We start from the raw sequence: 25,611 nt of genomic DNA, 5'->3' as shown, positions 1-25,611 counted from the left end.
GTTGACTGAATCCAGCCCTAGGTGCCAATGAAAATGCCACTTGCATGCGCCCAGTTGTAGAATTGCCCTTACTGCCTATCAGGGCTGCCAAGAGACAAAGCCTAGCCCAGGGCAAACAACTTAAGGAAGTTACTTCACAGCAGACAGGAAGAAGGACCCGTGGCTGGCACAACAGAATTAACGAGATAACTTGGCACAGGAGCCCGAGCCAGCCTTCTGCCTGCCACAGGAAGCCGCCCTTCTCTCTTGATCACTGCTGTGGCAGGTAGAGGACTGAAGGTGGGGGGGAGGTTGCTGGCACTAAGCCCCTCCCCCACTTCTCGGTGGACTGTTGCCTGTAAATCCCCCTCCTCCTCACTCAAGAATTCATCATGACACAGGCTCACATTTAATATTCACTTACATTTCATGGGGGTGAATTACACTTATTGCTGAAATTACATGTACTTTTTGCTACAGTGAAGCTTGAATCTGATGCAAAATGCAGTGTGGGCAGGTACTGATATTTGCACAGGAAATAGGTAAAAGGCCAAACTCTTTTTAAATTGTATATCTCCCCAGGGTTACAACTCCTAAGGAAAAATTTAGTATGAGACAAAAAGCAAAGAGCCTAAGGAAGCAGAATGAAATATCAAATGACCCAAAAAGGCAGTGGTGTTACTCATCAAATCTTTGGTCCCTGAATTCTCATCATGCTGGCAGCTTTTCTTTTATAGTTATATAAAAGTCTCTCAGCTTTAAAATTCAATATTAAGCACAAAATATGAAAACCGCGATCATTTCACTACTGTCCGATCATTTCACTACTGTGCATGTATTTCTTTGTCAATTGTTTTCTTTTCCAGAACAGTTTCTCGTACTGTTTTCTATTCTCTCTCTATTGTCTTGCATTCGTACCCCTCTGCTTTTCTTTGATCTCTTCCCTTCTGCAGCTGCATTTCCCTCTTTTTTTCATATCTCTGTCTCTGTTTCTCTAGTCGGATCTGCCTCTGCTCCACCGTTTCCACGAATCTTTTCTTTGCGATTCTCTCTTTCTGTTGTTGTAATCGTATTTGTCTCTGCTCACTCGTTTCTTGCGCTCTTTTCTGCGCAATTCTCTGTTTGTTCTTCTGTAGTCGTATGCATCTTTGCTGGCTAGTTTCCTGTGATCGTTTCTTTCTCGCTTGCTCTCTAACCTTCTGCAGCCGATCCTGTTTTTGGGCTACAGTTTCATGAAATCTTTTTCTTGCGGCTCTCTCTCTTTGCCCCTGCATCCGTATTTCTCTTTGTTCTAAAGTTTCTTCAGATTTTCTCTTTTTCACTTGTTCTGTCAATCTCTGCACGTAATCGCCGTTCATTTTACTCTCGTTTGTAGAAACAGTTGGAAACAGAGCATCACAATGGCCGTTGTCTAGCCCACCAGCGTACAACGGTGATATATTTCTTGCAGTCAAAACTTGCTCATCTGTAATAGCAGTTGGTACACTAACTTGGCCTTCAGTGTCCAAATAACTACTAATGGAAACTGGACGGTATTTTGTTATATCTTCGTTCTGAGAGAAGAACTTACCACACCTGGCACATGAAAATGGTCTTTCTACCAGGTGGCTCATTTTGGGCCTTTTCAGGTATGACAGAAAACTGAAACTCTTATCACATTCACTACATGTAAGTTGTGTTCCTTCTTTGCATGTTTTTTGGTGTATTGTTAGGTCTTTCTTTCGAAGAAAGCTTTTCCCACATTCAGAACACGACAATGTCCTGTTTTCTGTCTGCATTGTTTGGTGCATTCTTTGTTCTGTTACTAAAGATTCCTTGCTAAAGAAACGTTTCTTATGTTCAACAGGCTGCAATTGAGTTTTCCGGAAACTTTTATCACACTCGGAACATAAAACTGCTCTCTTGCCAGCAGGGATTGTCTGGTACATTATGCGTCTGTCCTTCTGAAGAAAGATTTTATGACATCTAGTGCAAGAAATCATTCTCTCTCGGGTGTGAATTATCTGGTGTTGTACTAAAGCTCCCTTGCGAGTAAAAACATCCCCACATTCGGAACATGAAAAGCACATCACTGCTCTTTGGGTTCTTTGTTCCTGTAACTCTCCCCTCTGGCTGAAAGAGTTTGCGTAATCCATACATGTAGCTGGTCTTTCTTGGGGGAGTGCTGTATCAGATTTCTGATGTGATCTCACAGTTATGGGATCCTCAGGGAACATCCCACATGCATCCCCTGTATGGATTCTTAGCTTCTTTTCCGAGATGTGTTGATTCTTGTCATTCCTTCCCATGTCAGGGCATAACGACATCTTCTCTCCATCTCTTTCTGATAACATCCTGTTCCCTTCCAGATTCTCACCAAGTTCCCTGTGATGTCTCTCTAAACTTCCACACTTGGGCACTTCAGGTTCTGGGTAACATAAGACAAGACAGACCTATGTTAGACATGACATATGTAGGGGAATGCTTTCTGTGAATGAAGCATGTTTTACAGATGGTAAAGGGCTCTTATCAAATTTCACATGAAAAGCAGGCGCATAGAAAGAGTGTACCTATTTTTACATGGCCCTTATTAGATGTTCCCATGGGCGGAGTTTGGGTGGATTTGCAATATACTTGCATATTGTATTAAATGCATGAATACATGCGTACATTTTATTATTTTATTTGCTGCATTTGTATCCCACATTTTCCCACCTATTTGCAGGCTCAATGTGGCTTACAATGCTCCGTTATGGCATTCGCCATTCCAGAGTAGAAGTTACAATAGTTGTTACATAGAGATTAGGTTGACATGATAAGTTTAAGCATACAGGCATAGAAAGAAATCATTCAAAGTGGAGGTCGAGTGGTAAGGTGTTGTGGTTACAGTTATTAGACATTGTGGTATGCTTTGTTGAAGAGATATGTCTTCAGAGATTTACGAAAGTTCGTTAGTTCGTAGACTGTTTTTAAGATACATGGTAGTGCATTCCACATCTGTGTGACCATGTATGAAAAGCTGGACGCATGTGTTAGTCTGTATTTCAGTTTTTTTACAGAGCAGGTACAGATGTATGCAACAGTATCTGCGCACTGCTGAGGCTGGATCGGGGAGTATGAATTTATTTAAAACAATTTTTATTGGTGATCAAATAGTAAACATATGAACTGGAAATCACAAACTTAACCAACTCTTAGAACAAAGATAATGAATACCAAAATCAACAACAATAATATATATCACCATCTTATAACAATTTCAAAAGCTGCTCACCCAAGCATTTCTATCCCCCCACGTTCCAAAAGATAGTATGGAGCTGGGAGTCAACATTTTCACCTCTAACTCCTAAAGCTATTCAGCTATACCAAATTTGAGAAACTGCATAATCGAATAATTGGGTAATCTCGAGGAATATTACCTAGATCCTCCCCCATCCATCTAGCTAAATCCCCTTCCCTTCCTAGAATAAATAAGAGACTTCCAAGCCTCTCCCACTTCAAGCCGCCACCTCCCCCCGTGGATAGAAAACCCAATCTTCCCCTTGGGCTGCTGCCCTCCTCACCGTCCCCCGTAGGCCCTCCCCAGGCCTACTTTTTAAAAGCCCTGGTGGTCTAGTGACCTCTTTGGGGCAAGAGCAGCCCGGGTTGCTCCTGTCCCCACTGGCTGCAGTTTGAAAATGGCAGCCGGGACTTTCTGCAGCAGCCTCACGAGATTGCTGTGGGAGGCCACAGCTGTCATTTACGGCAGCAAACTTTTACCAGAAGTGGCTGTTGGTTTCTGTGAGCCGGGGATTTCTGAACACTGATTATGGAATAACATATGCGTAGTGCTGTGAGGAGCATCAACCTTTTTTGAGAGGTTTCTAGTTTGAGAGTTCTCGATATTGCTGCAAGACCCCAGAACATGACCTGTTACATACTGACCTGAACATGTATACCCTGGAGGAAAGGAGAAACAGGGGTGATATGATACAGACATTCAAATATTTGAAAGGTATTAATCCGCAAACGAACCTTTTCCGGAGATGGGAAGGCGGTAGAACCAGAGGACATGAAATGAGATTGAAGGGGGGCAGACTCAAGAAAAATGTCAGGAAGTATTTTTTTCACAGAGAGAGTGGTGGATGCTTGGGATGCCCTCCCGTGGGAGGTGGTGGAGATGAAAACGGTAACGGAATTCAAAAATGCGTGGGATAAACATAAAGGAATCCTGTTCAGAAGGAATGGATCCTTAGAAGCTTAGCGGAGATTGGGTGGCAGAGCCAGTGGTGGGGGGCGGGGCAGACTTCTACGGTCTATGCCGTGAAAATGGCAGATACTAATCAAGGTCAGGTACACACAAAAAGTAGCACATATGAGTTATCTTGTTGGGCAGACTGGATGGACCGTGCAGGTCTTTCTCTGCCGTCATCTACTATGTTACTATACTGCATTTACACTGCATATCTTCCTTCTTTGCTGCAGAGGATGTGTGCCTAGTGGATTGAGACTCTGTTTGTATTCCGATACCTTTTGTTGGTTTTTAGGAGCTTTCTAGCAACTCTGGCGTTATATGCCTTTATGACTCTTTTTTGTCATACTATATATATTTTTTTTTCTATTGCTAGTGGATGATATGCTAGATGTGATGGTTAGCCTTAGTCTATTATGGATTGTAAGTTGTTTCTTATGGACAGATTATCGACACAGGCTAGAAGGGACTTCAAAACTCGTTCAGCTGTATATAACTTTTTGTTTCTGCCTTGCGATATGGTATGTGCCAGTCTTTTACGTTGCCATGTTATTGCTATAATCCCTTTGCCTTTTAGCAAAGGGTTATGAGGCCCTTTTACTAAGGAGCGCTGAAAAATGGCCTGCGGTAGATGCGTGTTTTGGGCGCGTGCAGAATCATTTTTCAGCGCACCTATAAAAAATGCCTTTTTAAAATTGTTGCTGAAAATGGACATGCGGCAAAATGAAAATTGCCACGCCTCCATTTTGAGTCTGAGACCTTACTGCCAGCCATCGGCCTAGCGGTAAGGTCTCATGCGGTAATCGTCCGCGCATAGAATGACGATTACCGCCCGGATTTTGCTGTACGCCAGAAATTTAAAAATTATTTTCCGGCATGCGTAGCGGATGCGCGTCAAAAATGAAATTATCTCAAGGGCCATGCAGTAGCCGGGCAGTAACTCTAAACTAACACGCGTTGGGCGTACGTAGGTGCCTAAGGGGCTTAGTAAAATGGCTCCTTTGTAATTTATGGTTTATGATTCTGGTTGAGAAGGGGAACGAGGGTAAAGCTCGTCTCATATTCATGAAGGCAATGATGTTCTGAGATTTTCTGTTCCTGATATCATACTAGTACACCATGATTTTTTTATTTTATTTTTTTATAACTATTATTATGGGTACTATCATATTGCATTGTTTCTGCTCCCATGTGGTTTTTCAGCAAAGTGAGAATGGTTACAAATTTTATGGGCTGGTCACTACATCTTTACTGAGGGGTAATCTTTTTCAGAGTTTGGCGGTTTAGCTGCCAGATATGTTATTTTTACCGACTTTTTCCTTATCAGAGTTTTGGAGGTGTTGGGATATCGGGAAGGAGGATTCCAGTTTCACACTCAGGGGGGGAGGGGGCAGCAACCACTGGGGGATTAAGAGATGACTTCCCTTAATCCTTCCACTTCACAGCTGCTCAGTTGGAGCACACTCTGAGGCATATTTTCAAAGCACTTTGGGAGGCTAAGTTCCATATGTTTCTATGGAACTTTGGGAGGCTAAGTGCTTTGAAAATAAGCCTCTCTATAACCTGGACATGTCGGGTACCAGGTCTAAATACCAAGGTCCATTTTTTTGGACATAGCTCAGTCAGGAACCCCTTCTGAATTCAGAGTTGGACTTCCATATTTTGGCACTTCCCTAGTCCCGCCCAAAATATGCCCAGACCGGGCAACAAGGATATACTATAGTTTTAGACATCAGTATCCCAGATTTATAAAATTGGGATTTGGATATCCATGCAATATGGATGTCTAAATGCCAGTGTTCAGACATCCAAAATATGAAAGGGCCTAAGTGACCTACCTCCCATATGGCCTCAGCCAGTCTGAGAACTTTGGGTTTCTTGAGTTGGAAAAAGGTTCATCCTAAGCATCAGGTGTCTGTAACAAAAACTCTGTGAGTGATGAGAGGGATCTCCAGAGGAGCTTGTGAAGGATGTACAGGAGGAGAGCCTTTTTCAAATGAAGGTGGAATGAGGGGGCATACAATGAAGTTAAGAGGAGATAAGCTTAGGAGGAATCTAAGAAAATACTCTTTCACGGAAAGGGTGGTGGATACGTGGAATGGCCTCCTGGTGGAGGTCATGGAGACGAGGACTAGGTCAGAATTTAAGACAGGCAGGTGGGATCTCTTAGGAAAAGGAAGAGTTAGTGGTTACTGAAGATGGGCAGACCAGGGGCGTATCTGCGTGGGGCCACAGGGCCTGGGCCCCCGCAGATTTCGCCCTGGACCCCTCTACCGCCGTTAACCCTCCCCCGCCTACCGCCGTCAACCCTTTCCCCGCCTACCGCTGTCACCTACCCCCGAGGTCCGCTTCCTCCTGCTGTTTTTTTAAAATATTACTTCAGCTGGTGGGGGACCCCAACCCCCGCCAGCCCAGCCGAGGTCTTCTTTAACTTCTTTATCCTCGTGATGTGAAAGCTGCATCCTTCCAGTTGGACGGAGTCTGACATCGCAGCACGTTGACATCCTGCACGTACAACGTGCTGCGATGTCAGACTCCGTCCAACTGGAAGGATGCAGCTTTCACAGCATGAGGATGAAGAAGTTAAAGAAGACCTCGGCTGGGCTGGCAGGGGTTGGGGTCCCCCGCCAGCTGAAGTAATATTTAAAAAAACCGGCAGGAGGAAGCGGACCTCGGGGGTAGGTGACGGCGGTAGGCGGGGACCGTGCAGGTCTTTTTCTGCCGTCATCTACTATGTTACTATGAAAGGGTTGACGGCGGTAGGCGGGTGACGGTTAACGGCGGTAGGGGGGGCGGTGGCCGGGGGGGCTATAATGTGTCCCCTCACTCTAGCCCCTGCCCCCCCTACCGCCGAACCTCAGATACGCCCCTGGGGCAGACTGGTTGGGCTATCTGGCCCTTATCTGCCATCATGTTTCTATGTCTCTGCCTATGAGTGCTTAAAGAGCTCTCTAGAGGAACTTGTGAAGGGGTCTCTGCAGTTCACAACTGCTCATTCCATTTTTCAACTCAGCAATTTTACACCAGTCCCTCTTATTACTGGACTCACCTGAGCAGCTGCTTTTCCCAGTGTCATTTTCTTCCGATCCTGGTTCATCCCTGATGTATGGCTCTTCCCCTCGTTCAATGAGGGATATAATATCAGGAGTGACAGCTGGAGATCCTACTCCTAGGGGTAAGAACAATACATTAGGCTTTCATCATCACTCAAGTTTAAAAAATAATAAAGATATTTAACAATGTCTCTGAATAAAATATTAATGAGGCATAGGTCAGAATACCTCAGATAAATCTGAATACACCCTCTTTACACATTTGGTCCAATACTGAAAGCAAATTACCCATTTTGCCAGCAGGTGGCGAACACGTAACTCACCAACCTAGATATAAAAAAAAATAATAATTATGTGGATAAAATCAGGCCATTTAAAGTGCCAAATAGCCAGATTTTATCTGGATAATAAGGGGCCAGTTATCCTTATTATAGATATATTTTTCTACACATATACTAATACATATAAAAGTTAGTAAAAGGGACGCATTATCTACTAGGGTCCCAAAGGGCATTTACTCCTGAAAGAAGACGGTAATAAATATCATACAAAGGCTGTATCACAAAAGTGCCTGCAACATGATAAAAGCTTCTTTATGCTTCTAAGAATTAAAAAAAAATTTTGAGAGAGATGTATTTTAAAAACTTTTATACTCATCTACAACTGTTACAAATTATTACAAAATCTTTATTATACCAAAATTTGTTAACACAATTACATCACCCATGTTATCTAAAAAATCCCCAATCACATTCAACATCATTCACTCCAATCATCCACACACACTTATCATCTTAAGATGATTGGAGTGAATGATGTTGAATGTGATTGGGGATTTTTTAGATAACATGGGTGATGTAATTGTGTTAAGAAATTTTGGTATAATAAAGATTTTGTAATAATTTGTAACAGTTGTAGATGAGTATAAATTGTTTATTGGTACAACTATTTATAGCGTGTGAACTTAAATTAGAATTGTGTTAAAACTTTTATGATGCAAAAGCAGTGTCAGGTCAGCTCACTTGTGTTCAGTGAATGGCTTCCGGCTAGAGACAAAAGGTAATTTAATCCTTATCAGTACTGCTGGAATGCAGGTTTAGCAAAGGCTCAGACAGAGAAGGAAATAGCAAAAGATAGTACGGGAAAAACCAGTTCATTTCAAAGAAAAGTTTAGTGCTCTCAAACAGAAGTGAAGTTTCTATCATTTAATTGGAGACAAAAAAAAGCATATTTTCAAAGCACTTAGCCTTCCAAAGTTCCATAGGTTTCTAAGGAACTTTGGAAGGCTAAGTGCTTTGAAAATATGCCTCAAAGCTATTTACAAAGGAATGTTGCGAAAAACATGCGGCAAAGTACTGTCCCTCTGCATATAGCAAATGCTATATATAAAAAAAAAAAGGTCCTCTGTTATTCTTACTTATAAATGCTGAAACAATAACGATTCTTTACCAACTGACACAGTTGCAACTGCCTACAACTAAAATGAAAATATATCCCTAGTTACAGTGCTTTGGAGCAATGAAAGCAAACAAGAAGCCTCATGTGGCCACGAGAAGGAGGAATTCTTTTTAGTAGCCTTGTGCCATTTATTTTTTGTATATAATTCAAAGAATGTGAACTAAGGTTTGAAAAAGAACTCAAATAAGATAAGAAAATCTTCCCCAAGAGAATAGCAATTATATACTCATGAATCTTTGTGACAAAATGGGGGACAAAAGGGTCTGGGATCCCTTCTCCTTCAGGACATCCCCTGAGATAACCGCCAACTATCCATACCTTGTGATAGTTAGGATGTACCAAAATTCAAACTTGTTCAACAGCTAAAACAAAGGACATCATAAAAATAGACAACAATAAAATTAAAGAACAATAAAGTGTAATCTTCCCTCTGACCAGCAGATGGGAGAAAGCGCGAACAGCGCTCCAGAAACGTCAGGGTCAGCAATTTGTACTGGCTGCGTGCTTTTGGCTTTTCTATTCTCTGACCACAGAGAAAAAGGAAGAAGGAAAGTTTATTCCTCACTGTCATACAAAGGTCACAGAGCTGAGAGAAAGAAAGGCAGAGAGAATGAATGAAAGATTCTTTGCTGCAATTAGTTCTTACAATGGGGGAGAGGGACACACCCCTCTCGGGAAATAGGCTGCGGGCAAGGATATGAAATTTCTCTTGCCAGCTGGACTATTTCAGAGTCTCACTTTAGATGAGCAGTCACTTATATACCCTTCCCATCACAAAAGACCACCTCATATATCACCCAATCAGCAATCCTGCAAGTACATAGGAGACCTGTGATAGGGCCCTAAGTGTCCTTGCCACACCTTTGCTCAGTAACAAACAGTTGGGATGTCATGACAACGGGGGTCTTGTCAGTTTGTTTGTAACAAGACAGTTGGTTGGGATGTCATGGCAATGGTTTTTGTCAGTTCGTGGTCAGCCAGAAATTCCTGTCTTGCAACTATCAGTGAAAACTCACAGAAACACAAACAGAAATAAGCAGAAAAGACCAGAAAATTCCAGAACATAACAAAAAAAAAACCCCTTCTTGTCATCAAGGGAAGGGGCTAGGCATGGAGCCAGGGGGCTCCACAAAACTGCTCTGCACAGGGCCCCGCAATTGCTAAGACTGGCCCTGTTCTGAACAACATATCCTTAGACATGTTGAAATCTAAAGTACAAACCACTCTCTCCTTTCTTTCTTTCCTTATGTCTCAATAATTCTTTCCAATCTTGTTGAACCGTTCTTTGAAAATGTTCTTTAATAGTTTTCTCAGGGTAACCCTGCTCTAAAAATCTATTATGCATATCTCCTCGTTGCTTCAAAAAATTCTGTCTCCAAAGAACAGAGGCATTTCAAACATAGTAGATGACGGCAGAGAAAGACCTGTACGGTCCATCCAGTCTGCCCAACAAGATAAACTCATATGTGCTACTTTATGTGTATACCTGACTTTACTACTACTACTACTACTTAGCATTTCTATAGTGCTACTAGGGTTACGCAGCGCTGTACAAGTTTAACAAGGGGAAGGACAGTCCCTGCTCAAGAGAGCTTACAATCTAAGGGTAACAAACTATGTAGTCAGTGTAGGTATCATGAATGGGGAAGGTGGTTAGGCGCCAAAAGCAAGGGAGAAGAGATGGGCTTTGAGTAAGGACTTGAAAATGGGCAGGGAGGGCGCATGGCGTATGGGCTCGGGAAGTCTGTTCCAGGCATAAGGTGATGCGAGGCAGAACGGGCGGAGTCTGGAGTCAGCGGTGGTGGAGAAGGGTACAGATAGGAGTGATTTGCCCTGAGAGCGGAGGTTACGGGTGGGAACATAGGGAGATAGGGTAGAGGGGAAATGGGGGGCTGCAGATTGAGTGCATTTGAAGGTCAATAAGAGAAGCTTGAACTGTATACGGTAGCGGATCGGGAGCCAGTGAAGCGACTTGAGGAGAGGGGTGATATGAGAGTATCGGTTCACGCGGTAGATAAGACGTGCGGCGGAATTTGACAAATTGAAGGGGGGATAGGTGGCTAAGCGGGAGACCAGCGAGGAGAAGGTTGCAATAGTCAAGACGAGAGTGGACGAGGGTTCGGGTGGTCTGTTCAGAGAGGAATGGGCGAATTTTGCTAATATTATAGAGGAAGAAGCGACAGGTCTTAGCTATCTGCTGGATATGGGCAGAGAAGGAGAGGGAGGAGTCGAAAATGACTCCGAGATTGCGGGCTGAAGAGACGGGGAGGATGAGGGCGTTGTCAACAGAGACGGAGAGCGGGGGAAGAGGAGAGGAGGGTTTGGGTGGAAAGACAAGGAGCTCAGTCTTTGCCATGTTCAGTTTCAGATGCCGGTTGGACATCCAGGCGGCGATGTCTGAGAGGCAGGCCGAAACTTTGGCCTGGGTTTCGACTGTGATGTCGGGAGTGGAGAGGTAGAGCTGGGTGTCATCGGCATAGAGATGGTACTGGAAACCATGTGATGATATCAGCGAGCCCAGGGAAGAGGTGTATATCGAGAAAAGAAGCGGTCCAAGGACAGATCCTTGAGGAACCCCAACAGAGAGCGGGACGGGGGTGGAAGAAGAGCCATTTTCCGGGCACAGACCGTAGAAGTCTGCCTAGCACTAGCCCCACCTCCCACCACCAGCTCTGCCACCCAATCTCCGCTAAGCTTCTGAGGATCCATTCCTTCTGAACAGGATTCAGACATAAGAACTAGCTATATGGTAGGTTATCTTTCAGTGCTGTACCGTGACAACTAGTGTAATGCAGTACCTTATTTACATCTGTAGGCTGTCTATAGATACTCGTTTCAATCCTTCCATCCACATTAATAATCTGGATATCTAGAAAAGGAATCTATTTCCTATTGTAACTGATCTGAAATCTCGAATTTGAGTCATACTGATTAATCCATTCATGGAACCTTAGCAAATCAAATTCAGTTCCTTTACAAAAGAAAAATATGTCATCAATGTACCTCTTCCAAATTAACAAATTTTCCTTTAACTCATGTTCCCTTAAAATTTTCTCTTCAAACCTAGCAATGTATAGTTTATATGTGGTAATACCATGGCCTGAGAAGTTTGTATATCCTTTTAGTTTAATGTCAAATATGATTTTATATTAACCGATTGCTCTGTTTTCTGGTTGCCTTTAATTATTTTAGGTTAGATATTTCAATTTTTACATTTTTATGATTTATATTGATTGTATATGTTTTTATTGTGCAGTATCAGCCCCTGACACAGCCTAAAAGAAGGCAAAACGTCACCATGTCAGGCATTGCTATCTCTAAAATTGATCAGAATAAAGTTTTCTTGTATTATAAGATACGTGTTCTGCTTTTTCTGGACTGCTTAGCATCTTTTGCAGAATACAGTTTCCTCTTCTTGGATTCCCCCCCGAGCCATGAAGTCACATTTGATATGTTCAGTAGGATACCTAGCAGTATCAGTTGTGCCGACATGGATGAATAGCATAGGATAATGGTCAGTAGGCTACATTAATCTTGGCAAACTTTCTGCTTTGGCACCAGGCAGACAGCACACCTCCCTGGATATTATGTCTGGTTGGCAGCCTCTGTACTCCTCAGAAGAGAATCACCAACCACCACTGCTTTTTGCTTCTTATTGGCAACTGATCCAGCAGCTTTAGGATTTTTTGATTTTAGCTTTGTTTCCTCCTGTTCTTGAGATTTTTTTCATCTCTTCTACCTTCAGGACTGCAAACCAGTTCTTCAGTTCAACAGAAGATGGAGTTGGGGAGTTGATTTTGCAGGATCTGGTGATCTATGTTCAGCTGTCCACTTTCTGCATATCTCCTTTCTCTCTGCTGGAGATCCCCAATGCCTCAAAATGCATTTCTGGGATGGATTTCTGGTTGTCACAGATGCTTTTTAGTCTTGCCACCTCCTCTCTTAGTTCTTGTACTTCTTTCATGAGGGACTCAATGTGCATACATTTAGCACATGAAACCAGTCCTTCAGCTTGGAGTAAGCATTCAGCCTGGACGGAGGCAAAAGCTGTAATGACAGCAGCAGCTTTGGGGGGAACAATGTACTTAGCTATACTTCAACTGTAGTAGCTTTTTGTACAGTGGTGGAAATAAGTATTTGATCCCTTGCTGATTTTGTAAGTTTGCCCACTGACAAAGACATGAGCAGCCCATAATTGAAGGGTAGGTTATTGGTAACAGTGAGAGATAGCACATCACAAATTAAATCCGGAAAATCACATTGTGGAAAGTATATGAATTTATTTGCATTCTGCAGAGGGAAATAAGTATTTGATCCCCCACCAACCAGTAAGAGATCTGGCCCCTACAGACCAGGTAGATGCTCCAAATCAACTCGTTACCTGCATGACAGACAGCTGTCGGCAATGGTCACCTGTATGAAAGACACCTGTCCACAGACTCAGTGAATCAGTCAGACTCTAACCTCTACAAAATGGCCAAGAGCAAGGAGCTGTCTAAGGATGTCAGGGACAAGATCATACACCTGCACAAGGCTGGAATGGGCTACAAAACCATCAGTAAGACGCTGGGCGAGAAGGAGACAACTGTTGGTGCCATAGTAAGAAAATGGAAGAAGTACAAAATGACTGTCAATCGACAAAGATCTGGGGCTCCACGCAAAATCTCACCTCGTGGGGTATCCTTGATCATGAGGAAGGTTAGAAATCAGCCTACAACTACAAGGGGGGAACTTGTCAATGATCTCAAGGCAGCTGGGACCACTGTCACCACGAAAACCATTGGTAACACATTACGACATAACGGATTGCAATCCTGCAGTGCCCGCAAGGTCCCCCTGCTCCGGAAGGCACATGTGACGGCCCGTCTGAAGTTTGCCAGTGAACACCTGGATGATGCCGAGAGTGATTGGGAGAAGGTGCTGTGGTCAGATGAGACAAAAATTGAGCTCTTTGGCATGAACTCAACTCGCCGTGTTTGGAGGAAGAGAAATGCTGCCTATGACCCAAAGAACACCGTCCCCACTGTCAAGCATGGAGGTGGAAATGTTATGTTTTGGGGGTGTTTCTCTGCTAAGGGCACAGGACTACTTCACCGCATCAATGGGAGAATGGATGGGGCCATGTACCGTACAATTCTGAGTGACAACCTCCTTCCCTCCGCCAGGGCCTTAAAAATGGGTCGTGGCTGGGTCTTCCAGCACGACAATGACCCAAAACATACAGCCAAGGCAACAAAGGAGTGGCTCAGGAAGAAGCACATTAGGGTCATGGAGTGGCCTAGCCAGTCACCAGACCTTAATCCCACTGAAAACTTATGGAGGGAGCTGAAGCTGCGAGTTGCCAAGCGACAGCCCAGAACTCTTAATGATTTAGAGATGATCTGCAAAGAGGAGTGGACCAAAATTCCTCCTGACATGTGTGCAAACCTCATCATCAACTACAGAAGACGTCTGACCGCTGTGCTTGCCAACAAGGGTTTTGCCACCAAGTATTAGGTCTTGTTTGCCAGAGGGATTAAATACTTATTTCCCTCTGCAGAATGCAAATAAATTCATATACTTTCCACAATGTGATTTTCCGGATTTAATTTGTGATGTGCTATCTCTCACTGTTACCAATAACCTACCCTTCAATTATGGGCTGCTCATGTCTTTGTCAGTGGGCAAACTTACAAAATCAGCAAGGGATCAAATACTTATTTCCACCACTGTATCTATGTGTCATACCCCGCGTGAGGGATTAGGGTGGGCCTGTGAAATAACACAGCTGGACAAAAGGATATAAATAGAAAACAAGTATTTATTTAATTGAATCCTGAGGCCTGTTACGTCACAGGACCAGGAACAAAAGATAGACCGCTTCTGTAGTTCAATAAGAAGTCTTAAGCAGGCCTCAGGCTGGCAAGGCCTGAACACCATCTGTGGATGGTAGGGCGCTCCCACCCCAAACACAGCCTGCAAGTCCTTCTCGGTTCTTCTCCAAGTACTAGGGTCTGGCTCCATCCAGACCTCAGAGCAAGGCTTGTCAGTCTCAAACAAGAAGCAAAAGAGGCTTACCTCAGCCAGGTCACAATTCTTAACCACAGATGGTGGTGGCGTACACTGGGGCTTCGATTCCTTCTTCTCTCTGGGCCTGCTTAACCTCAGTCTGGCCTTGTCTTATATACTTCCTGGTTTAGGCTCCACCCCTCCTCCTGGCTCACTTCCTCCCGGGCCAGACTAGTGTATTAAAAACACCCTACTACACCTCCGCTTTGCAACAAACCCTGCCTACTAGACTAGGAGACTGCTTTAGCTATGGGTAGAGAAAAGGTGGGGGAGGGGGCAGGAGAGCTAATAAAAAATACTTTAAAATATGGTGCTTTAGCCTCTCCAATGGCCCCCTCCCCTACAACGTCCAACACCCCCCCATGCAGAAGCGTATCCAGGTGTCACAGCTCCTCCGTGCCTCTCCCCCCACTGCCCCCCCCCCCCCCGATGCACCTTATATCTCCTTTAGGGAATACACCTTTTAAAGAGGCTCCAATCTCTCCTCCAGTGCCTTCGGGCCCTTTTGAGCCTTGTTTCAAGGTCTTTAAGCCTTGCCTTGTGTGTCTTCGAGTTCCTGCCGTATTCCAGTTCCTGTCTTCTCTCAGAGTCCCTGTCAAGCTCCAGTCCTGCCTTGTTTCAGAGTTCCTGCCAAGCTCCTGTCCTGCCTTATCTCTGAGCTCTTGCCAAGCTCCAGTTCTGCCTCTTGTCCCAGAGTTATCTGTCTTGTCTTTTGTCTTATCTGGTCCTGTTCGGTCCCGTCCAGATCCAGTTCTTGCCCTGCCTTGTCTGGATCCAGTTCTAGCCATGTTTCCTTGTCTTGCCTTGTACTGTCTGGGTCCAGTTCTAGCCCCATTGCCTTGCTTTTCCTTGCCTCATCTGGATCCGGTTCCTGTCTTGTCTGTCCTGCCTCGTCTTGTCGGCCTTGCCTCAAGTTCCTGCTCTGGTTCCAGTCTTGCTTCAGGTCCTGTCTTGAATCACCTTGCCTTGGATCTTTCCCTGTGCCAGCCCAGAGTCTGGCTGCGGCCCAAGGGCTTACCTCCCCTGTGTTCATGACAGATTTTGAAGGCCATAGCCCAATGAGTCACCTGGCACTGATGTTCCTGCCTTGGTCTTGTGTTGATACAGTTCTGTTCCAAAATCCTGCCAGTTCACTTCAGCCTTGTCTAATTCTGCCCAAGACCTAGCCATTCGCATGGACCAGATCCAGCAAGCAGAAGAGAGTGCTCTCATTGGGAGAACAAGGATGCTGCAGACCTCTGGCTGGGAGGGAGGCTTCTTTGGATAGCTTGCTCACGTTCAGTCATGGCTGATTGCATGTCTAGGGTCCCTGTGAACAGATGTATTCAACCTTGTGTTTCCTGTACTGTGCCCAAAGAAATAGACCATAGGGACCTAGTCTAGGACTGGCCTGCGGTTTCAAGGATTCTTCATGGAAGTCTTTTAGTCCTGCTCCTGTGTTTCCTGTGACACCCTGAAGTGAATAGAGGAGAGGAGGACTTTGAGGAAGGGGTATTGTCACGGCTCTGCACCTTGTATCTCCTCTCAGGTCCCGTGGCATTCGGGGCCTATGGCAAGCGGTCAGGCCTGGTGTGTGTCTGGGGCAGCCATCTCCGATGTTCTGCAGTCATTGACAGACTTTGGGGTGCTCCCTGCTGTCAGCCTCCTAGGGCGCACTCGTGTGCCCAAGATCTGCTCTTAGAGGAGAAGTGTGCTTGGCTTCTGGGACGCCTGAGGAGTACCTTTTGCAGTCTGAGGGGGTATTTAAAGAGGCTCCAGTCTCTCCTCCAGTGCCTTTGCAACAGGTCCTTTTGGGCCTTGCTTCAGGTCTTCAAGCCTTGCCTTGTGTGTCTTTTGAGTTCCTGCCCAGCTCCAGTACTGCATTGTCTCCAAGTTCCTGCCAAGTTCCAGTCCTGCCTCCAGTCCCAGCATTGTCTGTCTTGTCTCTTGTCTTGTCTAGTCCTGTTGGGTCCCATCTGGATCCAGTTCTTGCCCTGCCTTGTCTGGAGCCAGTTCTAGCCTTGTTTCTTTCTTTTGCCTTGCCCTGTCTGGGTCTAGTTTGAGCCCCGTTGCCATGCTTTTCCTTGCCTCGTCTGGATCCTGCCTTGAATCACCTTGCCCTGTGCCAGCCTGGGGGACTTATCTGCCGCAGTCGGAGTCTGGCTGTGGCCCAAGGGCTCACCTCCCCTGTGTTCGTGACACCAGATTTTGATTGCAGGGGGAGCAGACCTTTTGTAATATAGGCACGGGTGAAAGGCTGAAGGGCTGATCTACATAAGCACCATTTCATTCAAAATCTGTTTGGTGAAGAAGCTGTTCCACTTACATCCCACCTAGCTACACCTCCGCCTCCAGGCCTACCTCAGATCCTTGGTGGTCCAGTGGGAGCGATGAGGGCAGGAGTGAACCCCACCCGCTCCTGCCCCTAGTTGGCAGAAAGTTAAGTGATCACAGCAGCACTTTCACTTTCTCACCAGTTCACATGGGGAAATCCTCACACTGTGTTTTTCCTGATGGTCCAGGTCTGCTAATAAAAACGTAATATTTTCTCTTACCCAGTGAGATCAGGGTGTCATAACTCTCCTTCATCACATCACTGTAAAGCTCCTTCTGCCACTCTTCTAACTCCTCCCACTCCTTCTGTGAGAAATAGATGGAGATGTCCTCAAAAGTTACTGGGATCTGAAAAAGAAATGGGTACAACTGGCCTAAAAAAAACTGGCAGTTTGATGGACTTTTCACTCGCCTCCTGTTAGTAAATGAAGCTCAATGAGGCCACTTTGCACTGTCCATATGGTTGCAAAGTCCATAGGGCCTTCTTACCTGTACGCAATTTCACTCAGAAAATTGCTTACCAACCCCCCCCCCCCCCCCCAGCAACACTTGCAGCTGTTTCTTCTGCAGGACCTTTATCTGTCCAAAACTGTGCAGGTTGTTGCAATCCCAGCCCTAGCACCGTCCTTAGGAACTGCCCTCAGAACATATTGAGACAAGAAAAAAAAAAGAAGACCTTGGTGGAAGACTAAACGATGACAAAAGCAAACAACCAAAAGAAGCAAATGATTTGATTTATTCTTTTTTTTTTTTTTTATATCTTTATTGAGTCATATGGAGAATACAGTAACTAGCAAAATTGGTCTGGGTTCACAATCCCTCTATATAAACAAGTGAAAACACAGCGTTGATTACAAAACACGACTAGCACGAACACTGCCAAACAAGTAGATCACCCTTGACTCATTTTCCCCCCATATGAACAATAAACAGTGGTGTTCCCCTTCCCCCCTTACCCTCCCCTCATGACCATTCTGTACTTCTGACCATAATATCTTATTGACTCTTGCAGTGACTAATTGGTAGAGACCATCATGTACTATCCTACTACTCACCAACATTCGCATCGCAACTCCTGCAGTGAGTTATTTGACAACACATTTTCTCCTGCAAATTTTTCCCAGAACATTTTATACTGCCTCGATCCCAAAGAGGTGTTGTATTTAAGAGTCTCCAGCACCCAGCTCGCCATCTCTTTCACGAGGCTCACCCATGTCGTTATCTGATGAGTTTTATCCGCCCATGACATCAGACTACATTTCTTAATCAACATAGCAGCCACTAAGATAAATTTACACTGTGCCTCATTCAACCCTTGTTCCCTCAGACTGCCCAAATCTCCCATATATAACACCAAATAAGACCACTCTGAATTTTGCCTTTAACAAAACAAATAGCAAAAAGCCTTGTGCGATGCTGCTCTTTTTTTCATTGTGCTTCTTTTGGATACCGCTTTATCATTATCACCTTAGGTTAATGCCATGGTTAAGACGGCATGTTTCAAACTACATCAACTAAGAAATATTTTTTCATTGTTATCGGCCCAATCGATTCGACTACAGGTTCTACAAAATATTGCAGCAAAGATGGTGTTTGGAAAGAAAACATTTGATCATGCCACCCCATGCTCGATCAAGTTAGAACATTGGCTTCCTATGAATACTAGAATTTCTTTTAAGTTAGCCAGTTGGATTTACAAACTATTTGATTGCTTGTGCCCAGATTATTTAATAAAGCTATTTTCTTTTCCTTTACCTCCGACTTTTTCAAGAGCTGGAGACCATCACTTTCTTTAATTTCCATCATCTGTTGGGATGAAATATAAAAGGTTTTTGCAATTATCTTTTCCCTATCAGGCCATCCAATTTTGCTGTTCTTTGCCTATCACACTTAGGACAATGTCTACATAATCCTCTTTTCAAAAAAGCTTGAAGAACTATATATTCCAGAAAACATATTTATAATTCTTGTGTCTCTCTCTTTAAAATTCTAATCTTCTTTGAACCTAAATAATGGGAGTTGGCGGAATGTATGTACCTTGTCCTATTGTATTATAATCATAAAATGCCTGTTGCTGCTGGGCATGTCAGCAAATACACATGTATTTCTGTGTCCTCATACATGTTTTTCCAAAGACTCCACATTTACATAAGTACTTAAGTATTGCCACACTGGGACAGGCCAAAGGTCCATCAAGCCCAGTATCCTGTTTCCAACAGTAGCCAATCTTGCCAAATACCTGGCAAGAACCCAAAAAAGCTCAATACATTTTATGCTGCTTATCCTAGAAATAAGCAGTGGATTTTCCACAAGTCCATTTTAATAATGGTCTATGGACTTTTCCTTTAGGAAGCCAGCCAGACCCTTTTTAAACCCCGCTAACCGCCTTTACCACATTCTCTGGCACCGAATTCCAGAGTTTAATTACACGTTGAGTGAAGAAATATTTTTCCAATTCGTATCAAATTTACTAATTTGTAGCTTCATTGCATGTCCCCTAGTCCTAGTATTTTTCGAAAGAGTAAACAAACGATTCATGCCTACCCGTTCCACTCCACTCATTATTTTATAGACCTCTATCATATCTCCCCTCAGCCGTCTTTTCTCCAAGCTGAAGAGCCCTAGCCGCTTCAGCCTTTCCTCATAGGGAAGTCGTCCCATTCCCTTTATCATTTTCGTTGTCCTTCTCTGTACCTTTTCTAATTCCACTATATCTTTTTTTGAGATGCGATGACCAGAATTTAACACAATATTCGAGGTGCGGTCGCGCCATGGACCAATGCAAAGGCATTATAACGTCCTCACTTTTGTCTTCCATTCCTTTCCTAATAATACCTAACATTCTATTTGCTTTCTTAGCCTCCGCAGCACACTGAGCAGAGGATTTCAACGTATCAACAACGGCGCCTTTCTTGGTCTGTGACTCCTAACGTGGAACCTTGCATTACGTAGCTATAGTTCAGGTTCCTCTTTCCCACATGCATTACTTTGCACTTGCTCACATTAAACGTCATCTGCCATTTAGACGCCCAGTCTCCCAAGGTCCTCTTGTAATTTTTCACAATCCTCTCGCGATTTAACAACTTTGAATAACTGTGTCGTCAGCAAATTTAATTACCTCACTAGTTATTCCCATGTCTAGATCATTTATAAATATGTTAAAAAGCAGAGGTCCCAGCAATGACCCCTGAGGAACCCCACTATCTACCCTTCTCCATTGAGAACACTGACCATTTAACCCTAAAATACTCAGGGAACTGTGAACATCCTGTCCTAGACATTTCCGTTCTGACCTAGATGCCCTATAGAAAATGGGCTGTAAAAATCCTAACATTATATATTAACATCTCATCCAGGGGAGGGTAATATCCAGACATGATACACTAGCTTGCAATAACACAAAGACACAGGCACCCTGCCCAGCACTTCCTAACCTGCTCTACTGCAAAGCTTCTTTAAGATTTAGGTGGTGCCCTTTGGCACATCTGAGGTATTTTTCCATGACAGCAGCATCCTTAACATATCCAGACTGGACCAATCTGGGTCGTGTTGTTTCTTACTGAGTGGCTCACACTCTCCCAGACCCAGTGAAGGAAAAAGAGGCATTGCTCCCACAAGTAAGCAGGGTGCTGGATAAGGTTGTCACAGGCTACCCCAGTGCTCTATTACCGTCCCACTGTATATAGGAGGGGTTTGATTTCAGGGAGTCCCTGAACTTGGAAGGGAAAACAAATAGAATGTTAGGTATTATTAGGAAAGGAATGGAAAACAAAAGCGAGGATGCTATAATGCCTTTGTATCGGTCCATAATGCAATGCACCTCGAATATTTTGTTCAATTCTGGTCACCGCATCTCAAAAAAGATATAGTGGAATTAGAAAAGGTACAGCGAAGGGTGATGAAAATGATAAAGGGAATGGGATGACTTCCCTATGAGAAAAGGCTGAAGCGGCTAGGGCTCTTCAGCTTCGAGAAAAGACGGCTAAGGCGAGATATGACAGAGGTCTATAAAATAATGAGTGGAGTGGAATGGGTAGACGTGAATCATTTGTTTACTCTTTCCAAAAATACTAGGACTAGGGGGCATGTGATGAAGCTACAAAGTAGTAAATTTAAAATGAATCGGAGAAAAGCTTTCTTCATTCAATGTGTAATTAAACTCTGGAATTCGTTGCCAGAGAATGTGATAAAGGCGGTTAGCTTAGCAGGGTTTAAAAAAAGGTTTGACCGGCTTCCTAAAGGAAAAGTCCATAGACCATTATTAAAATGACTTGGGGAAAATCCACTGCTTATTTCTGGGATAAGTAGCATAAAATGTATTGAACTTTTTGGGGGGGATCTTGCCAGGTATTTGTGACCTGCCGGGCTTGATGGACCTTTGGTCTGTCCCAGTGGGGCAATACTTATGTACTTATTACAACTTTATTTAACTTTTCATTCAATAATGAATGTAGGCAACAAAGTAGTTTATTGCCTCTAGAATCCACGAATGCTAACTTCAACAAATCTCACTAACTAAAATTATTATACCCCAAAAAAGCAAAACCAGAGCGCACTTGTGTGAAGTACCTTTATCTTCGAAAGCATTCAACTGATAACGGTCAGCACATATTTATTTTTTAAAATATTTTGATAACTGTATTTGAGCATAATTTCCTTTATACGTTCTGAACCGTCTTTTAAGAAATTTAGGGCCCTGTTTACTAAAGTGCGCTAGTGTTTTTAGTGCGTGCACAAAATTAGCACACACTCGGGCTCATTTTCAAAGCACTTAGCCTCCCAAAGTTCCATAGAAACCTATGGAACTTAGCCTCCCAAAGTGCTTTGAAAATATGCCTGACTGTGTAAGCACCCATCGGAATATTGTGGTTAGTGCGCTAAAAACGCTAACGTGCCTCTGGCATAGCTTAGTAAACAGGGCCCTTAAATCTCTACTCAAATCTTATTTTTCGGTTGTTTTTGGACTATCTCAGCAGTGACATTTTTCTTCAGATCTGTTATTTATTTATTTGTAAGTCCTGAATGATCTTGGTTTGCATGTTCTCTTTTCTATCATCATGGAATTCTGTTTTCTTTGGATTTTGTTTGTTTGTTTTAGCTTTCTTTGTAAACCGCCCTGACCTGTTTGCTCAGAAAGGGCGGTATAGCAAATTTGAATAAACATAAACAATCTACTTCTATATCTATATTTTATTTTATGCTTTTATGAGACGAGATCTATAGGTTTCACTAAACTTTCAAAGAAGTCCATGGCAGAAAATCTTTTAGAATCCCTGGTCTATAGGAATCCTGTGTGTCAATTCCATGCCTTTGTTTCAATCCTGATCCTGCTTTTGCTCCAAGAGGGCAAACCAGGCCTCCACTCCACTTTTCTGAGAAAACGTTTGTGATATCCTTCCTGAATCAACCTCCTGGAAATTCATATCATGACCCCTTGTTCAGCAACTTTCTTTTTTTCAATTAAGCGTTTGATTTCTGAACATTACTAATTGTCCAGTATTAAAACATGTTTATCATATCCCCTGTCTTTCCTCTCTTTTACGGTAATCAGATTTATGTTTTTCATTCTCATCTATTGGGATTTTAATGCAGACTACACTTTATTCTGGTTGCCCTTCTACCACCTTTAGTCTCCATCCTTTCCAGGCCTGATCAAAGGGTGTCCAACACCCTAGGCAAATCTTCAGCTATGCCCTCCATCCCAGGGATGGCTCAAAGCCATATTCCCCTCACTCCTAGTGGGCTAGCATCTCCCTTTCCCCTCCACGCCCCACCCAGATCAATATCTCCCCCTCCTCTCCAAATCTCTCCACCTGTCCATTATCGCCTCTCCCTCTCTTTTCCCCTCCAATCCAGCATCTCATCTCCCCTTCCATATCCCTTTCTGTGTCCAGAATCTCCCTACCCCAGCCCAGCATCTACCCCCACCCTTGCTTTTCTCCTGCTGCCACACCTCCTCCCAGGCTCTCCAAAAATATTCAGCAACTCTGCAGGATCTTTCAGTATAGGTTTTTGCTCAAGCGCTGCTGTGGCCCCCCCTCTCCCCAACAGGAAATTAGTGTGGGCATCTACAAAAAGGTCTTGCACCGACACCGGTGCCCACTACCTTTTTAGGGTCCAGGAAAAGGTAGGCAACACTAGCTGTGGTGGCAGAGGAAAGGGAAATGGAAGAACATGATATACCACTCTACTTCCGTGCCACCCCTCAAATATTGCCAAGCTAGCTGGCCCCCTAGTCTACCTAGTGGAAGGGCTGGCCCTGATACTTTCTGAGATACAGCAGCCAGAACTAAACTTGGTACAAGTACAACCTCTTCAATGACATTCTCACCTCCTTTTTACTTCTCTATATGCTCCCCAACATGCTTCTAGTAAACTGCCTTATCATACTGTTTTGCTACCTTGAGATCATAACACTCTCTGAGGTTTCTCTCAATCAGTACACATCAGATTCTTATACTTAGCAAATAACCCAAAGTGTTTTTTTCTCAGCACTAATTCTGCTCAGGGTATTAAAGGCAGGGCTGAAGCTGCAGAGTCCCGGGTCAGAAAGCTGCAGCTGTTTGTATAGAAACAGCAAGAAGCTGGGAACAATCTCCTACCTGAGCAGAAGCTCCTGCAGGCATTTTCCTCTCTGCATTTGCTGCTTTGCAAGATTAAAAATGAATTGGGGGCACTTTCTTTGGCTGCTGGGGAAGAGATCAGGGATGGTCTCTTGCAGTACATGGAGAATTTGTGTGCCTCCCAGCTGCCTGCCACATGTACAGAACAAGAGGTTTGGGCTGGAAGCTTTCCGTTTTAAAGTGCAGTTGTTAACCTACAAATTAAAGAATGAAAGACTCCTTAAATGCTAAGCTACCCCGTGCTGGGGTGCAGACTGATGACGTAAGGAGGTGGAGCTTTACACTGAGCTACAGTACGGAAGAATTTTCCAGATATTGCATAAATATTGTATTTGTAAGATAATTGGGGCCAGTTATAGAATGCATGAATGGAACATCTTCTTGGATCAGCCAAACAAATCCTGCCCTCTCATCCTCCCCGATTGCTGATGCTGCGTGGGGCAAACATTTGGTACGGCCGTAGTCTACTTGGTCATCCAGTTCTACTACCGATGTACAAAATGTACAATAGCTATTTCTCACTGGTTCACTCTAATAAGAAAACCCGTATGCACAAGGCAGCAAAAGATATTTGCTTAAGTCAGGTGACCTCCTTGGAATTGGCTCAGAGCAAGCTTGCCGTCAGACTGCCCTGCCTTCTACTTCCTGGTTGCCCGCAGCCAATCAGCAGATCTGACTGAATCAGCCAATCAGCTGAGCCTGAGTGAATCTGGTCTCCACCTCCAGTAGTGCAGCTGCCAGTGGGAGAGATGAGAGAGTAGGAGATGGATCTGTATCTTCTGTTTTTGTGCTGTCAAAAATCAGCAGTCTTCCCAGAAAATAAGTGTCTTTACCTTTCCAGTTTATTCACAGTTTCTCTTATATCATGCTGTTATCTAGAGGGAATTGATAGCAGGAACCAGAGGGTAGGTGGAGGTATAAAAGCCAACTTTTCAAAACTCATGAAATCAATACAAATTATTTTTTTTGTTACATTTGTACCCCGCGCTTTCTCACTCATAGCAGGTTCAATGCGGCTTACATATTGTATACAGGTACTTATTTGTACCTGGGGCAATGGAGGGTTAAATTGTACAGCGCTGCGTAACCCTAGTAGCGCTTTAGAAATGTTAAGTAGTAGTAGTAGGGTTAAGTGACTTGCCCAGAGTCACAAGGAGCTGCCTGTGCCTGGCCAAAGTCCACCACACTAACCACTAGGCCACTCCTACCATGTAAGGAAAAACAAACAAAAAGCAGAAACAGAAACACAAAGCAGGTCAGGAGTCTGACTGCCCAGCTCATATTTAAACCTGCAGTGCAAAGCCTGGACCACAGGAACCTATAAAAATAAATAAATAAATAAAAAAGAGCACTCAAAAGTCCCAGCACCAACATTCAAGTAGGGCACGTGTTGTCATTTTAATTTTTGCTTTATTGTGATGTTTTAGTTATATTGTACTCTGCACGGAGTATTTTTGGAGGTGTGGGGTATAAAGGTCAATGAATAAATTACAAAAAATTTTACCTATGTCCTTCAGGTTTTTTAATTTTTGTGCCTATAACCACCATACCTACCCACATAATGGAGAAAAACCATCTCTGGCCTGTTAGTTTGGACAGATGGGGATGCTAGAGAGAGAAAGGCATTGCTGATATCTGTTTCCCTGCTGTTTGAACTTCAAATTAATTTTGTTCATGCAGTACAACTTTGAGCATATGTCATGCTAAGACTTTCACACCCATCTTAGAAGCCAGCCAAAGTTGTTGATGGATATCTGCTCTTCAGATAAGTATGCTTGGGCTCAGAGTCAAACTCAAATCTGGAAGTTTTTGAAAAGTAGATTAGATTTTAGTACATGCTCCAGCCCCGCCCCACTCTGCCTTGGCTCCACCCACTTTACCTCATGGCTCCACCCCCTGGCATATCAATCCCACAGCCATTCCAGAA

General features: G+C 43.8%; 1 protein-coding gene across 2 annotated transcripts; it reads right to left on the bottom strand.

Moving 5' to 3' along the window:
* Positions 1 to 437: 437 nt before the first annotated feature.
* On the bottom strand, positions 438 to 23,893 carry LOC115464822 (zinc finger protein 34-like). 2 transcript variants are annotated; one of them, XM_030195183.1, is made up of 4 exons: positions 23,664 to 23,786; positions 17,283 to 17,409; positions 7,239 to 7,358; positions 438 to 2,386 (listed from the first exon to the last, which is right to left on the bottom strand). In XM_030195183.1, exons 1-4 carry the CDS (start codon positions 23,685 to 23,687, stop codon positions 867 to 869), a joined length of 1,791 nt encoding a protein of 596 aa, XP_030051043.1. In that variant the 5' UTR covers positions 23,688 to 23,786; the 3' UTR covers positions 438 to 866. The 2 variants fall into 2 exon arrangements, with proteins under 2 accessions (XP_030051043.1, XP_030051050.1); XM_030195190.1 differs by lacking the exon at positions 17,283 to 17,409 and having other exon boundaries at positions 23,664 to 23,893.
* Between the last annotated feature and the right edge of the window lie 1,718 nt (positions 23,894 to 25,611).

Source organism: Microcaecilia unicolor, chromosome 1, assembly GCF_901765095.1.
Source record: "Microcaecilia unicolor chromosome 1, aMicUni1.1, whole genome shotgun sequence".
Lineage (NCBI taxonomy): Eukaryota > Metazoa > Chordata > Amphibia > Gymnophiona > Siphonopidae > Microcaecilia > Microcaecilia unicolor.
This window is presented reverse-complemented; position numbering and strand designations above follow the sequence as displayed.